Source organism: Nicotiana tabacum, chromosome 18 (genome assembly GCF_000715075.1).
Source record: "Nicotiana tabacum cultivar K326 chromosome 18, ASM71507v2, whole genome shotgun sequence".
Taxonomy (NCBI): domain Eukaryota; kingdom Viridiplantae; phylum Streptophyta; class Magnoliopsida; order Solanales; family Solanaceae; genus Nicotiana; species Nicotiana tabacum.
Window position 1 is genome coordinate 139431945 of NC_134097.1, and position 16114 is coordinate 139448058.

Below are 16114 nucleotides of genomic sequence, written 5' to 3' on the forward strand. Positions count from 1 at the left end.
ATGCCATGTTTGGGGCCTTGTGCCGACCTGTTGAGGCCCTTAGGGGCACTTTCACTATTTTTCCTCACTATATTTGTTTTGAAAACATATCCTCAGTCATATTTTACCTGTTTATTATTTAAATCTAGTGTTATCACTTTATTTCTTATAAATGTGAAAACTGTTTGGGCAGAGTTCCCTGTTTTACTGATGGTCCGAGTGATCGTGAGGTTGATGACTGAGATAGACCAAGGGTCTGATTGTGAGGTTGATGACTGAGATAGACTGAGAGTTTGATGGTGAGGTTAATGATCGAGAGAGGCCGGGGGCCTATTATGAGGATTATATATCTATGGATCGGGCTGCACGCCGCTGCAATATATATATATATATATGTATATGGATCGGACTGCACGTCGCAACGGTTACTATATGGTACCTATCGAATGTGAGCGTTGAGTGGTAAGAGTTGAGTCACGAGTGACTGAGAGGCTTGCCCGAGGGGCTATATATATATATATACACACACACACACACACACACATGTACATGAGTGATGCTTTGCCTGAGGGGCTAGTTTATGAACTTACTATTTTTCACTCCTTTTTATAGTGAGTTTCTATTGAACATGTTGGTTTAATTGCTACTTTCACTCATCTTTAGACCGAACCTCTATCGAAAATGTTGAACAAATGTTTTAAATAATCTTTCATTTTAACTGAAGTTTTAAGTTATGAAAAGGATTGTGAATTTCTGTTATGCCGAAGGACTGTATACGAGCTATGTTTTTCCCTAGGGACCGAGTATGGATTTTATGTCTTTTATTATAAATGGTATTGAATCCCTATTGAAACTGTTGGAAAGCATTTTCAAATGATTTTTACCAAAAGCTGGATTTTTAAATGAGACGATTGACTCGTATCCCGATTTGAAAGCCTGTTGTGCTTATTGGGTTTATCATAAATGTGGATTCATCGTTTCCTATTGCTCAGTCTTTATTTACTCTTATTACTTACTAGGTTGGAGTACTCACATTACTCCCTGTACCTCGTGTACAGATTCAGGTATTTCGGAACCCGGTAGCAGGTATTGATTGCTCAGACGCGGAGTCATCGGAGTTAGCAAGGTGGATGCATGACGTTCGCAGCGCTGCTTCCTTCCTCTCATTTTCATTACTTTATTTAGTACACTTTTGACCGTTTTTGTTGTATTCAAACCTTGGTAGATGCTCTTGACTAGTGACACCCCGATGTCGGGCTGTATTTACTTCCGCACTTGTTTTATTTTGCTAAATCTATATTTGTTGAGGATTTATCCTTATAAATGACTTAAATGAACTTATTAAACTGTGAAAACTGAATTTGGGAATGTCACTATCACGACCGGGCCCAGTTTGGGGTCGTGACATTATCTAGTTTTGATTGTGCGTTGCAAATGTGATTCTTTAGTCCTTCCTTTGATATGCAATTATCTTCGCTTATAATTATTAATATAGTTATCTTATTTATAAAATAAAAATATATTAATGTCCGAAACTTGAAAAAAGGGCCTAAATCAGTTGAAAACTCCTTAAAGGGGCCTAAAATCTTTTCCAGCTGTGTCATTCCCTTATAAGTTGTTGTCAAAACTAATATATAAATAGCAAAAGGTATAAAAGTTGGTCAATATTTCAGGAATATTTTAATTGTTTAATATTTAGTATGAAACATTAGTGTTTTTATAATAATATATGGATAAATAGATATAGATAAATAGACATGTGTTACACATAAATCTTCCATCAACTCTTGGATATGTTCCATTAATATTTGGGCGTGTTAAATTCCTTCCTCAATTCAAATTCATGTTTCTTGGATAAGTCTTTCATCTAATACAAACTCTTCCTCCTAATGATACTTGTGTCCTTTTGTTATGAAATATTTGTATGAATTACTTCGATTTTATGTAGGATATAGAAGTCCTCAATACTTTTCTAACTAAAAGTTATAGTAAATAACTCATAATTTTATAAACACTCATGAATTCATTTCCTCAACAAAATCCATTGGAAAGGTTAGAAACAACAAAAGAAATATAAATAGTATTCAATTGATTCATGATTATACCCGGTATTCTAATATTAACATTCATTAGAGAGAGAGAATTGGAGTAGTAGATAAGAAACTCTTTACCTTGGTGCTTGTAGTATTCTGTCAAAATAAAAATGATGATGCTTAAAAAACATAGAGTACTAATAATTATTTGTTGTGTTCTTGTTATACTATTATGTTTATGTGAGAATGAAGGAGCCAATTATGTAATGCTGAGAAGTGATCCAGCTATCAAGTTAGTTAGGACAACTAGCAGAGTTAGTGTTGGGAGTAGTTAGTTGATATTGTTAAAATTAGTTGTCAAAGATTAGTGGTCTTAGATTAATTAAGTAGTAGTTAGATATGTCTATAAATATAGGGTTGTATATGTTATTGTAAATATAACTAATACACAGAAATTCTCCACTACATTTCTCTCTTCTTCTTCTTCTTCTTCTTCTTCTTCTTCTTCTTCTTCTTCTTCTTCTTCTTCTTCTTCTTCTTCTTCTTCTTCTTCTTACGCAGCACTATTACATTGCTCCATTAATGGAGTTCATGATCTAGCTCAATTAAGCTCAACTCACATGGTATCAGAGCAGGTGTGGCTAGGAATACACGAATAGTGCAAATTCATTATTGATTCCAGTAATTGATCTTTCTCTTAAGCTCAATAATGGCAGATGATAAGATCGATCATACTCATTCATTATTTCTTCACCCTTCTGACACGCCGAGTTCAGTTTTGATTCCAATTCAACTCACAGGATCTGAAAACTATGGGTTGTGGCAGAGAACGATGCGAATTGCACTTCTAGCTAAAAGAAGCTAGGGTTCGTGATTGGTACTTGTAAAAAGGATTCTTTTAAGAAGGAACTACATGAGGAATGAGAGACATGCAATGCAATTGTCCTATCCTGGATCATGAATACAGTATCACAGAACCTAGTGAGTGGAATTGCTTATGCATCTGATGCTCATTTAGTTTGGAATGACTTAAAGGAGAAGTTTGATAAGGTTAATAATGTAATGATCTTTCAATTGCATAGAGAAATTAGAACAATCTCACAAAGAACAGATTATGTGGACACTTATTTTACAAAACTTAAAAAGCTGTGGTCGGAGTATGATGCCTTGGTGCCTTCACTTGGAAGCGATTGTGTGAAATCAAGGGATTACATTGTGCATCTTCATCAGCAGAGGTTGCTTCAATTTTTGAGTGGTCTCAATGAATCATATGACCAAGCAAGGAGACAAATCCTAATGAAGAAAACAGAACCAATACTGAATCAGGCTTATGCTCTGATTATTGAAGATGAGAGTAAGAGGTCAAGTCCATATTCGGCTTTAGCTATTAAAGCAGATGCAAGTGTTTTACAGGCTGGTCGAGGAACAATTCCTAGAGGAGAGTCAGTTGCTATGCAAGCTGGTAGAGGACAGCCCTACAACGGGAAGAAACCCTTTATGAGATGTGATTATTGTCATAAGAATGGACATTTAAAGAAAAATTGCTATAAACTGGTAGGGTATCCAGGAGATTTTAAGACAAAAAGACAGGTTGTGGCTAATAATGCTACTAGTGTACTTGAGCATAAACAACAGACACAGATAAATGGAGAAAAAAGAGCAAGTTGTGATCAAGTAACAAGGCATTTCTTCACTGAGGACCAGTACATGCAAACACTGAATATGTTGAATAAGGATACTTTTGTGCCACAAGTAAACATGGTAGGTATTACTACATCTCTAATGACTAGTTGCTCTAATAGTAAGTGGATATTTGGTTCTGGTGCAACTTATCACATAGATGCCTCATTAGACTTAATGCATTCTAAAAATAAGTTGAAAGGTGAACAAAAGGAACAGGTACAATTGCCCGATGGTGAAAGAACTGACATCACACACACTGGTAGTGCAACCATTCTTAAAGATTTGGAAGTGAAAAATATACTTTTTGTTCCGAACTTCAAATTTAATTTATTGTTTGTATCCAAACTCACAAAGAAACTCTACTGCTCAGTTCATCTATATCCTGACTTTTGTATATTTTAGGACCTTTGGAGTGGCAAGGTGAGGGGGATTGGTAAGGAAAAAAGAGGTCTATATGTGGTAAAGGATGCGCACATAGCAAAAGTGATGCAATAGATATCCGCAACCATCACTCAAAAGTCAGAATTTGATGGTCATCTTTGGCATCAGAGATTAGGACATGCCTTAGTTAGCACAATGAAGCATATCAAGTCTTTTCAGCATGCAACAGTAGATCTAAATGCAAATAAGGATTGTTTAGTTTGCCATTTGGCTAAACAAAGTAGGATGGTCTTTACTAGAAGTTGTTCTAAAAGTATTAGTCCACTACTATGTCACGTCCGTCAAACCTAGGGAGGCGTGGCTGGCACCCGGTGTCGAGCGGGCCCGAGCGATTCTCTATGTAACTCATTTGTTTTTCTTTGAAACTATCATGGGCCAACATGGTCACAACTCGTAATGAATAACTATAGGTGGTCAACACTGTATCACTGAACCATTTTTCTTAAAACATGAATACATATTGGCCGTCAAGGCCTCTGACATACTGTATAAAATGTACCTCTGTCTATAAAGCTTCTAAGATTATGCGATATCAAAAGGGACAGGGTACCAACCTACCCATTGTCACACCTCCTTTTTTACTACCTACACCCCGCAAAGGGCGTAAAGGAGTTTTTCCATTTAAAGGACAATCGGAACGGGATTTAACTATTCATTATTCAGAGTCACCACTTGAGAGATTAGTGGTGTCTCAAGTCACCGGTTGTATCCCGAACCGAGGAAACATATGACTCTGTTAACAGTCCGCGAACCAGAAATCCGAGTAAGAAATTCTGTTAACCCGGGAGAAGGTGTTAGGCATTCCCAGGTTCCGTGGTTCTAGCACGGTCGCTTAACTGTTGTATTTGATTTCATCTGATTTCAAGACATGTTTTAGCTTAGGTGTTTTTTAATTTTAAATTGCTTTTATTATTATTATTATTATTATTATTTCTTAATAAGAATTGTAACATCGTGAAAACGTGTCTCGAACCACGTCACATCAATGCACCCGTGGTTGTTGACACATTTCGACTCCTTTGAGATTTGGATTTGGGTCACATAAATGTTCACCCGAATTTAAGAAAGTAAATTGTTAAAAGCGCGCCTAAAAAGACTAACGCATTATTATCTTTGGAGAAGGCCATGAAATTCGCTAAACGGCCCATCCCGAATTCTAAGGACAAAACAAGATTAACCAACTGAAAGCCGTGTAGTTGTCATTTTTGTTTGGCACGGCACCCCTATAATTCTAATTTAAAAGAAAGCTACATTTGGAAGGCCGTAAATTTTCAAACTGCTTTTATTTATTTAAGGAAAAATCAAGGTTATTTAAAACATATCGCAAGCCACGTCACATGAAATGCACCCGTGGTTCGCGACCTGCTTTATTTAACCTAGTTGGAAATTAGAACCGGGCCACATGAAATGTACCCTGGATTTTTGAAAATTAAGCGTCACAACTACGACATGGGAACCGTACCCGTAGCCACGACCATTTATTTACACTCCGAAAAGTTTGCCTACCCACATAAGGTCAGCCAATGTCGTACTACTAACTAATAATATAACCAAACAAAGTGAGAGTATAAAGTTTCTAAGCTCAATAGCGTAAAATTCTTCCCAGCACTCCAAGTATGCTTTTAAATCCAAATATCATAACCCAGTAGGACCCAATTGCTGACCACATATATTGTAATTTAAATAAATATTCTTATCTCTCAACCATTAGATATTCAGTAGTAGAATCAACAGAGCAATCAATGTTCATCTAATTAAATCATTAAACTAAAGCAAATAAAATAAATTAATCAAAATAAGACAACGAGATAATAGAGGAAATACGTAGAACATTTAGAAGAAAAACCTACCAAGAAGGAAAATGTAATACGTGTTTAAACAGGAGGCAAAAATGGACCTTTTACTATTGGATCTGTAACCTTTGTGTTGCGAACAGAGAAACGAACACCAAAACAAATCAGCAACATTGAAACGAGCCACTGATTGAGACTTTGAACTGGTGACAGAGCCTCAAACAGCAAAACTCGCGATAACCTCGAACGGAACTCACAACACGAACGACAACCTCAAGAGTGGTTTCATGGCTGCACTGGCTGGTTGTTTCTGGAGGTTTTGAGACGAGGAGAGGCTGGTTTAGGTGGTCGTTTGAAATGAGGAGTAAAGCAGCAGCGTGAGAGAGGGTCGTTTGCGGACAGGTGAAGCAGCAGCAGCAGCGCTGCTTACCGCTGGGTCTGCTGTTCGTCGCTTGGTTGCTGCTGGACATGAGGGACGATGAGGACGGGGGCTGACTATGATAGTTCACTGGTGTTCAGGCGTTGGGGGTGCGACTGGTTTTGTGCTGTGGTTGTGGGGCGTCGCTGGCTTAGGGCATGGAGGAGGTTCAACGACGATGGTGAGCTGAAAGGTGGTCGTTGATGGCGCTGCTGGACGCTGGCTGTTACTGAAGAAGAAGAGTACGACAATGGGGTGAGTCGGGGAAGACGATGATCAGGGGGCGGGGTCGTTTGTATTGCGCAGCTTCCGTTCTTTTTCGTTTTTTGTTCCCCCTTTCTTTAGTCTTAGGCCTTGTTTTTATAGGATAGAGTCTAGGGCTTTTGGGTAGGGTTTTTATGTTAAGGGGTGTGAGCCTATGAATTATGGGCTTGGCAATTGTGGGCTAGGCCTAAAAATGGGTTGCTCAAGCCCAAGTTCTATTCTTTTGCTGCGAACGAGATTAAAGAAAAAAAACGAGCCCATTTATTAATTAATCCTTCTATTCAAATAACTACTAAAATAAAACTAACCATTAAAACAAATCTATTTTTTGTATTTTAAAATATCATATTAAAATAAAAATATGATACTATTTTTTGTGTATTTTTTTTAGATTAAAAATGACTATAAAATATTAATGAACTTATTTTTTGTAGTTTTTGTTTTCTTGTACTGAAATAAAGTAAAAGAGTCAAAATTACTTAAAATATCTATATTATGCCTAAATTAAATATTTTACTCTAATATATAAAAGATCTTGGGGAGGGTCAAAAATCACATGTCTACAGCTGCCCCTCTTTGACTGGAAACGTACAGAGTTTTCAGACAAAGACTGACTAGACAGGTTTTTGACCCGACCCTTATTTGGAGAGACTAAGACTAAGAGAGAAGGGAGTGTGACCGAGCTCTGGCATTTGAGCTGCCTACATATCCTTGGCTATAAAGGAATCAGGCCACGTGTAGTTCAGAAATGAGCGAGGTGATGGAGTATGCCGAGGTAGAGATCCGGTCGAGGTGTCGTTCCGTTAAGGTTCCGGTCTGCGGTTCCTGTTATTACATCAAAATCAAAAGATGAAAAAGACTAGCTAAGCCTATCGACTACGAGCTACAAGATTCCTATCTATAAGTCTTCTGAAGCTTGATCTTGAGTCTTGAATGGTTCTTCATACAGACTTTAGATTTGAACCTTGACACTTGTTAGCTGCAGGTGCTAGCTCGTTCTTCTACAGCTTCTGGGTCAGGACCGGACATGTAGTGCTTGTGACCTCGGCCATGTCTTGAGCATCTCACATCCTTCATCAACTTCTGAATTGCCTTCTGAATTGAATTCCTTTTTTTCCAGGTGGACGCCTGATTGCTGAACCTGAACTGTCCTCCCTTGTTACTTGACACTATTTTCCCTTACACTTTGAACCATTTTCCTTGCAAACTCGAACTGTCTTCCTTCGAAACTGTTTTCCCTAGAAACTTGAGTTGTTTTCCCCTGTCCTCCAGGTGGGCGCCTGACTGCTGAACTTGAAATTGAATGTATTCCTCTGTTACCCAAGTGGGCTCCTGACTCCGTTATACAGGCGGGCTCCTGATTTCCGAAACTTGAATTGTATGTCTCTATTCTCCAAGCGGACTCCTGACTTCTGAAATTTGAAATGTATTCCTCTATTATCTAGGCGGGCTCCTGATTTCCGAAACTTGAATTGTATACCTCTGTTCTTCAGGAGGGTGCCTGACTGCAAAAAGACAAAGAAATCAATTGAGAACTAAAAATTTGAATTGTATCACCTCTGTTCTTCAGGCGGGCTCCTGATTGCTGAAACTTGAATTGTATGTCTCTATTCTCCAGGCGGACTCCTGACTTCCGAAACTTGAAATTGAATGTATCCCTCTGTTATTCAGGCGGGCTCTTGACTACTGAACTTGAACTGAATGTATTCTTCTGTTATCCAGGCGGGCTCCTGACTTCATAAAAATAAACGAACCAAGAAAACTTTCTGCCCCAGTTTGGAAACTGGGTACATGTTACTTGATATTAATAAGAATTTTCTTCAAACTTGACTTGAAATACCTCTGTTATAGAGGCGGGCTCCTGACTTCCGAAACTTGAATTGTATGTCTCTGTTCTTCAGGTGGGCTCCTGACTTCAAAAGACAAAAGGTCTATTGAAAACTAAAATTTGAATTATATCACCTCTGTTCTTTAGGCGGGCTCCTGATTGATGAATTTGAAATTGAATGTATTCCTCTATTATCCAGGCGGGTTCCTGACTTCACAAAAATAGACAAAACAAAGAAAACTTTCTGCCCCAGTTTGGAAACTGGGTGTTTGTTACCACATACTAATAATAACTAAAACTTGAATTGTGATAAGACTGAAATGCAACTTTTAAAAATTTAAAGACTAAAATGTATCTTAAAATTTAAAATTTATCTTAGGTGAAAAATTCATCAGACTAAGATTCTCATCTTAGGTGAAAGATTCGACTGACTAAGATTTATCTTTATCTTAGGTGAAAAATTCATCAGACTAAGATTTCCATCTTAGGAGAAAGATTCAACAGACTAAGATTTTTATCTTTTATCTTAGGTGAAAAATTCATCAGACTAAGATTTTCATCTCAGGAGAAAGATTCAACAGACTAAGATTTATCTTTATCTTAGGTGAAAAATTCATCAGACTAAGATTCTCATCTTAGGTGAAAGATTCGACGGACTAAGATTTATCTTTATCTTAGGTGAAAAATTCATCAGACTAAGATTTTCATCTTAGGAGAAAGATTCAACAGACTAAGATTTTTGTCTTTATCTTAGGTGAAAAATTCATCAGACTAAGATTTTCATCTTAGGAGAAAGATTCAACAGACTAAGATTTTTATCTTTATCTTAGGTGAAAAATTCATCAGACTAAGATTTTCATCTTAGGTGAAAGATTCGACTGACTAAGATTTATCTTTATCTTAGGTGAAAAATTCATCAGACTAAGATTTCCATCTTAGGAGAAAGATTCAACAGACTAAGATTTTTATCTCTATCTTAGGTGAAAAATTCATCAGACTAAGATTTTTATCTTAGGAGAAAGATTCAATAGACTAAGATTTATCTTTATCTTAGGTGAAAAATTCATCAGACTAAGATTGTGACTCTAGGAGATAATTCATCAGACTAGGTCCATTTTTGTGTGATCTCAGGAGGAAGATTCATCAGACTGAGATTTTGACTCTAGGAGATAATTCATCAGACTAGGTCCATTTTTGTGTGATCCCGACTTTCTTAATTTTCCAAATTCCAACTACCTTTCTTTTCAAATTCTGCCTTCCTTCCTTGTTCCCAAATTATGCCTTCCTCTTTTTTTTTTCCGACTTCTGCCTTCCCCTTCTTTAAATTATGCCTTCCTTTCTTTCTCCTCAAATTCTGCCTTCATCTTTTTCCAAATTATGCCTTCCTTTCGTTTTTCCAACTTCTGCCTTTATCTTAGGTGAAAGATTCATCGGACTAAGATTTTTATCTTAGGTGAAAAATTCAACAGACTAAGATTTCTTTATCTTAGGTGAAAGATTCAACAGACTAAGATTTCTTTATCTTAGGTAAAAAATTCATCAGACTAAGATTTCTTTTAACCATTTTCCTTCAAAATTTGTTTTATCTACCCACTAACTTAAATTATCTTCTTTCAGAACTGCTTCCCTAAAAACTGGTGTTGTCCACCTTAAAAAAAACCACTTCCTTAAAAACTAGTGTTTCATTCCTCCAAAAATTACTTTTCTTAGAACTAGTGTTTCTTTCCTGAAAACTACTTCCCTCTCAATAACATTTCCATGCCCCTGTTTCAAATCAAAGAAAATTCTGTCAGTTTAAAAGTGCGGTAGTTGGTCGTGGTACTCCCACTGGGATGACTTTCCTTTTCTCCTTTCCATGCTTTGCGTTGTCCGACCATCTTTGAAACTTGGCTGATAACTTCCGCCCTTTTTGACGACTATCTCTTAATTATTACTTCTAGTCTTCTAATCTGACCCCATATGTTTTGTGACAACTGATTCTTCTTGAAGGTCTTGCATGTTTACTGATTAACCGCTTTCCCCGTCATCTGTGTCACTGAAATACCCTTTTTACCCGTTCAATCCCAATACCCTCTATCTGTTGCATTATTCTTGAACCGACATCTACCAAACTTTGTGTTTCATAAGGATCCCAAAGTATGTTGATTATTACCAGCTCAGTGCTCTTGTTATTTTTCCTGACTTGTGACCCCATTTTGTGCAATTGGAAAGCTGGTGGCCAATTTTGCAGTCATTCCTCACTTGTTACGACCAAAAGACTCAGAAAGGGGAAATAAACAAAACAAAAGGAACAGAGTAAAGGACAATAGAAAGAGATGATTCCTAACAAGAAAATTACACAGTAGAAACCTATCGGATGTGGATACCGACTCTAATGACCTTGACATGCACCTGCTGCCTATTCTGTTAAGTAAACCTGATGGTCAGCTCTTGTTGTTCCTTTTTGCCGTGAAACTGGGCTTCATTGCTCCGCTTATCCAATTTGATTCACACTCCTTATTCGGCTTGTAGTGCCCCAAAGGGTTTTCACCATCAAACCTCTCTCATTTAGTTCTTTCTCTCAACTTACTGTCGCCTCAAGGTGCCCGTGAAGGTTTTCACCAATAAAACTCTCTCATTTTTTATTTCTCTCAACTTTCATCACCTTGCGATACCCATGAGGATTTTTATCAATAAGATTCTCTCATTTTCATTTTCCTTGTTTGGACCGGAGTGTTTCCCCTGACATGAATTACCTTACCTGCTTGACTTGGCATTTCTCAAAGACTGATCAGAAGGTCTTTCTTTGGACCGTAATGTAGGCTTTTGGATGGGTTAGAAAGAAAGGGTATAAGAGGCTCACAACAATTTCAAAATGGGTTAAATTACAACTTTCGGAACCCAACTTCTCACAACAACCACAATTTTTGCCCCAGTTTCTTGCTTGGGGACTTTTGGATTTTTGTTTTGGTATGACTGAACCTCAGAGAGGCTGCCTATGTACCCTTTCGGGATCAAGTCAAACGTAGTTCACTTCATAGAAACTACGTTATTGCGATTTTCTTTCTCTCTCTTTCTTTTTCTTTTTTTTTTCCTTTCTTTTCTTCATTGTCTTTTCTTTCTTATCTTTCTTTCTTTTCTTTTCTTTTCTTTTCTTCCCTTTTCTTTTTTTTTTCTTCTTTTCCTTTCTTCCTTTCTTTCTTTCTTTCTCCTTTTCCTTTCTTCCTCCTTCTTTTTTTTCTTTTTCCTTCTTTTTCCATTTGCGTATCTCCGGCACTTGCATTTCTTTAATTGTACCGTTGATTCTGAAAGAGGGGTATGAAAGAAAACAAATAAGGCTAAAAGAGGTTGACAAAAGGGTAAAGTATTTAGATAGCAGAACAAAATGCCTTCGTCATTTCAAACTTCAAAATATGCCAAATACAAACAAGTACAATCAGAATAAAGAAACCATACACATCATCTCTTGACCGCATCGGAATTGACGGCCATTTCCACACATTTTCCTTCTACACCTGTCAGATATAATGTGCCATTCGACAACACTCTTACTATTATCACCACGACCGGCCCCCTGTCAATTTGGCCAACTTGCTTTTACGGGTAATTTTATGTTTTACTTGCCCCAGTTTCACATGGTTCGGGCGTCAAACAATCTCAAAATGTCCCAATCTGTTCTCATTTCCTCAAGTGTCCTTATCATTTTCAAAATGGTCTCATTGCTTCGCAACTTTTGAAGATCAGACTGAGAATTATGCGTGCATGTCATGTCACTAGAACCGACAAAAGGCAAAACAAAAAGTTAGGAAAGAACTAAACAGAGAAAATGATTGGGAGTAACAACAGATCAGAATTTGCATTAGACAAACGATGAAACAGTTCAAATAACAAAACAAAAACAAAACAAACTGGATTGCAACCCTAGAATGAACTGAAACAAACCTAGACAACCCTAGACAAACCACTACGACTAAACAAGCTAGACAAAAATGAAAGGATATGATGGTTTGAACACAAGACAATATCCGGATTACAACCCTACAAATAATCCGGACAACAGAAATGACAGCCAAATAGACCACCAAAGCTCCTCCCCAGCTGACTTAGGAATGAAGCGTCTTTCCAATTACAAATACGACATCTTCGCCACTAAGCTTCGCATCCATATTGCCATGACCACTATCTGCTTCAGTATCTTCAACTTCAGTCAACAAATTCCCAAGAGTATTCTCATACCCCATGTCACCGGGCATCATCCCCACCAAGTGTGCCTCCTCATGTAAGGGATGCAACGCGATATTCTGGGTGCCACTGTCTTGAATCAAATTTTTCTAGATCATCCTTTCTATTTCTCTTTTCAAATCCTGACAATTTTCCACATTGTGTCCCAGAGCATTGGAGTGGTATTCACACCTTTTAGATGAGTCAAAGCTTCTCGCACGTCGGTCCACCTGATTTGAAGGAATGGGGGCAATCATGTCATGTTGTTTTAACTTCTCAAATAAGCTTGCATAGGACTCTCCTGTTGGTGTAAAACTATCTTTCAACTATTGTTCCCTTCTATACCCCTGGCTTGGATGTGGGTTACAAGGTGATTGAAAATTTTGCAGAGGCTGGTGGAGATTTTGTGATACTCGTGCTCGCTTTCTTGGGTGATTTGGTGGTGAGTATGAGGGGTTCGGAGGTGTATAGTAATGCTTAGGGGGGGTCATGGAGAACCTAATGAGGCTGCACATACCTTCGAGATGTTCTCCTAGGACCTCTTCTCGACCCTGATATCACTATGATTTCTTCATCCCTCTCATTCGTGTTACCAGATTCAATTTGGACAGCTTGAGCTGCAGCTTTGAGAGTTGTTTGACTTATAATTCTGCCTGTCTTAAGACCGTTCTCCACCATTTCTCCCATTTTGATTGCTTCCGGGAAGGATTTACCCACTGCGGACGTCATGTATTGAAAATAATCTGACTCTTGAGCCTGTAGAAAGACAGTGATTAACTCGTGGTCATCCATGGGTGGCTTAGCTCTAGCTGTCTGCTCTCTCCATTTGATGGTATATTCCCTGAAACTTTCAGTTGGTTTCTTTTTTAGGTTAGAAAGGGAAATGCGGTCTGGGGCGATGTCGATGTTGTTTTGAAACTGTTTGACAAAGGCCCGTGCCATGTCATCCCAGACGTACCAGCAAGATGTGTCTTGATCCAAAAACCATTTAGATGCTACTCCCGTGAGGCTTTCCCCAAAATAAGCTATAAGCAATTCCTCATTTCTTCCCACACCTCTCAATTGGTTGCAATACCTTTTCAGGTGGGCTATGGGGTCTCCATGTCCATTGTACTTTTCAAATTTTGGAACCTTGAACCCAGGCGGCAAGTGGACATCGGGGAACATGCATAGATCTCTGAAGGCAACACTCTTTTGTCCTGCCATTGCTTGCGTGTTTTTCAACCGTTGTTCTAATCTTTTCACTCTTTGGGTTATTTCTTCCTGTACCCTCTTTCGGGCAGGCTTCTCGATGTTTGCAGGAAGATCAACCGAGTACGAGTGGTACTCGGGATAGTGGTACTGTTCTTGTTGTGTAGCAAATTGTGACTCATGACAAGGCTGTCCTTGGCCATTGGCCCAGGCTTGGCGCATTTTGGTCATTTGTTGTTTCAGTGTTCTATTTTCCTCAACCACCGTAGACTCTTGTTGAACCCTCTGACCCTGAGTCTCTTGAGCACTCGTAACAGCTTCGATGTCAGTTATCATTTTTCCTCAGATCTTGTGTTTCCAGCTTACCACAAACCAACCACCTCACCTTTCTTCACAATTCAAAACAAAACATGTTAGAATGGATTGAGTCGGTCCTCATTATTAACAACCTCTTTTCCATTTTTTTATTCAATTCTTCTTTTACATTTTTCATTTTTTTTGGTTGCGGTCGAATCTTATGGGGATTGCCTACGTATCATGGCCCCGCATGAATCAGACCGTGCGTAGTTCTTGCAAATAAAAGGTAAACGACAATAAAACATTTTTTTGGAATTTCCCATTTTCATAATAACAACAAAACTAACCAACTTAATGATGAAATACAGACTCGAAAATCAAACGACCCATATACTCTAATCAAAAGAAATACAAACCCCAAAATGACAGATTCCTTCCCCTATATGCCAATTTTGACCCAAAATCTGAACGTTATTCATTTGACCACTGACTCTTTTTCTTGTTTTTTCCAAATTAAATAAATGACCCGGTATTGCAAACACGGCCTTCCTGCGCCTCGGGGGCGAAGTAAGGCTGTGAGGGTCAAAAATCAAAATACGACCAAAGGTGGCTGTTTATGCAAAGTCGGCCTTCCGGCGTCCCGTTTGGGAACATTTGGCTATTTTTGACAAAAACGGCATCACCTGGTTTATTTGTGACAAAAATTAAAATTTTGATATTTTTTGGTTATTTTTGCAAAGGGGAGGTTGGACCCGATGAGGGTTGCCTACGTATCTCACGCCCTGTGAGAATCAAACCATGCGTAGTTCAGGCAAATTAACCGAACTAATTTAAAACATGACTCTTTTCCATTTTTATTTTCGGCATTTCACAAGACTCTCTTTTTTCTTTTTTTCTTTTCAACAAATAAAATAGCCTATTTTTCCAAGCTAAAGATAACAGACTCTTTTTTCTTTTTCATTTTCCACAGACAATAAAACAACTTATTTTCCCAAACTAAAAATAAAAGACTCTTTTTCCTTCTTCTTTTTTTCAACAAATAATGAAACAACTTATGCTTCTCAAACTAAAACAACAACTTTTTTTATCCTTTTCTTTATCAACAAACAACTTTCCAAAAATAAAAGACTTTTTTTTCTATTTTCCTTTGCTTCTTATTTTTTAGTAAAAACAAAATAAAACATTTTCCTCTTTTTTTTTTCTCAAAATTTCGGCAGAGTTTCGCCAGCAATTGGTCATTTATTTCTAAAATAATCTATTAACCCCCTAACTGATATTTCTCTTCCTTTTTTTTTCATCTTTTCTCTTTTTTTCCCTTAATTTTCCAACATTCCCGAGATTCAGAAATCGGTCAACATGCAGGTTCGCAACAAATATATGTACAGAGCAATTAGGATGCATCAGGATGGTCTTTTCATTTTAAGGTTGCTAGTCCTAGACGGACCCAACCCCTGTGTTGAGTCCCCTAAGTCAAATGCAACGTGACGCAAATAAGCGTTCCTACTAGGGATCCGACATGAAGTCATGTTATTCTATGTTCAAAACCTGGGTCAGTTTTCTAGACTGTGTACCCGAGTGGACAACTCGAGTCGAGGAGGGGGCAACTTACCGGGAACTAAAGGGCCATCCGGCTTCGTAACTTATTCGGCCTCTTTATTATTTCAAGGTATGACACTAACAGAATAGGGAGTCTCAACCAGTAAGCACATCCCCGGAGGTGAAGAGAAAAGGGTGTCGGCATAGTTTATATACAGTTCAGATAATATCAAAGCGGTAACATTTAGCACATTTAGCATAAAACATGTAGGAAAATCAAATACAATTAAATACAACAATTTATCTAAGCTCGAATTCTGAACCCTGAACCAGAGATTCTGGGTTCGGTCCCCAGCAGAGTTGCCAGAGCTGTCACACCTCCTTTTTTACTACCTACACCCCGCAAAGGGCATAAAGGAGTTTTTCCATTTAAAGGACAATCGGAACGGGA

General features: G+C 38.0%; 1 protein-coding gene across 1 annotated transcript; it reads left to right on the top strand.

The window, feature by feature from the left end:
• Positions 1-2969: 2969 nt before the first annotated feature.
• On the top strand, positions 2970-4190 carry LOC142172730 (uncharacterized). Its single transcript, XM_075236402.1, has 2 exons — positions 2970-3911; positions 4098-4190. Exons 1-2 carry the CDS (start codon positions 2970-2972, stop codon positions 4188-4190), a joined length of 1035 nt encoding a protein of 344 aa, XP_075092503.1.
• Positions 4191-16114: the final 11924 nt, after the last annotated feature.

What these genes read in the sequence shown, in the direction of transcription:
- LOC142172730 (XM_075236402.1), top strand. Translation starts at nt 2,970, where the DNA reads ATGAATACAGTATCACAGAACCTAGTGAGTGGAATTGCTTATGCATCT. An exon ending in AAGGTGAACAAAAGGAACAG is followed by an intron (nt 3,912 to 4,097) that starts GTACAATTGCCC and finishes TGTATATTTTAG; the next exon opens with GACCTTTGGAGTGGCAAGGT.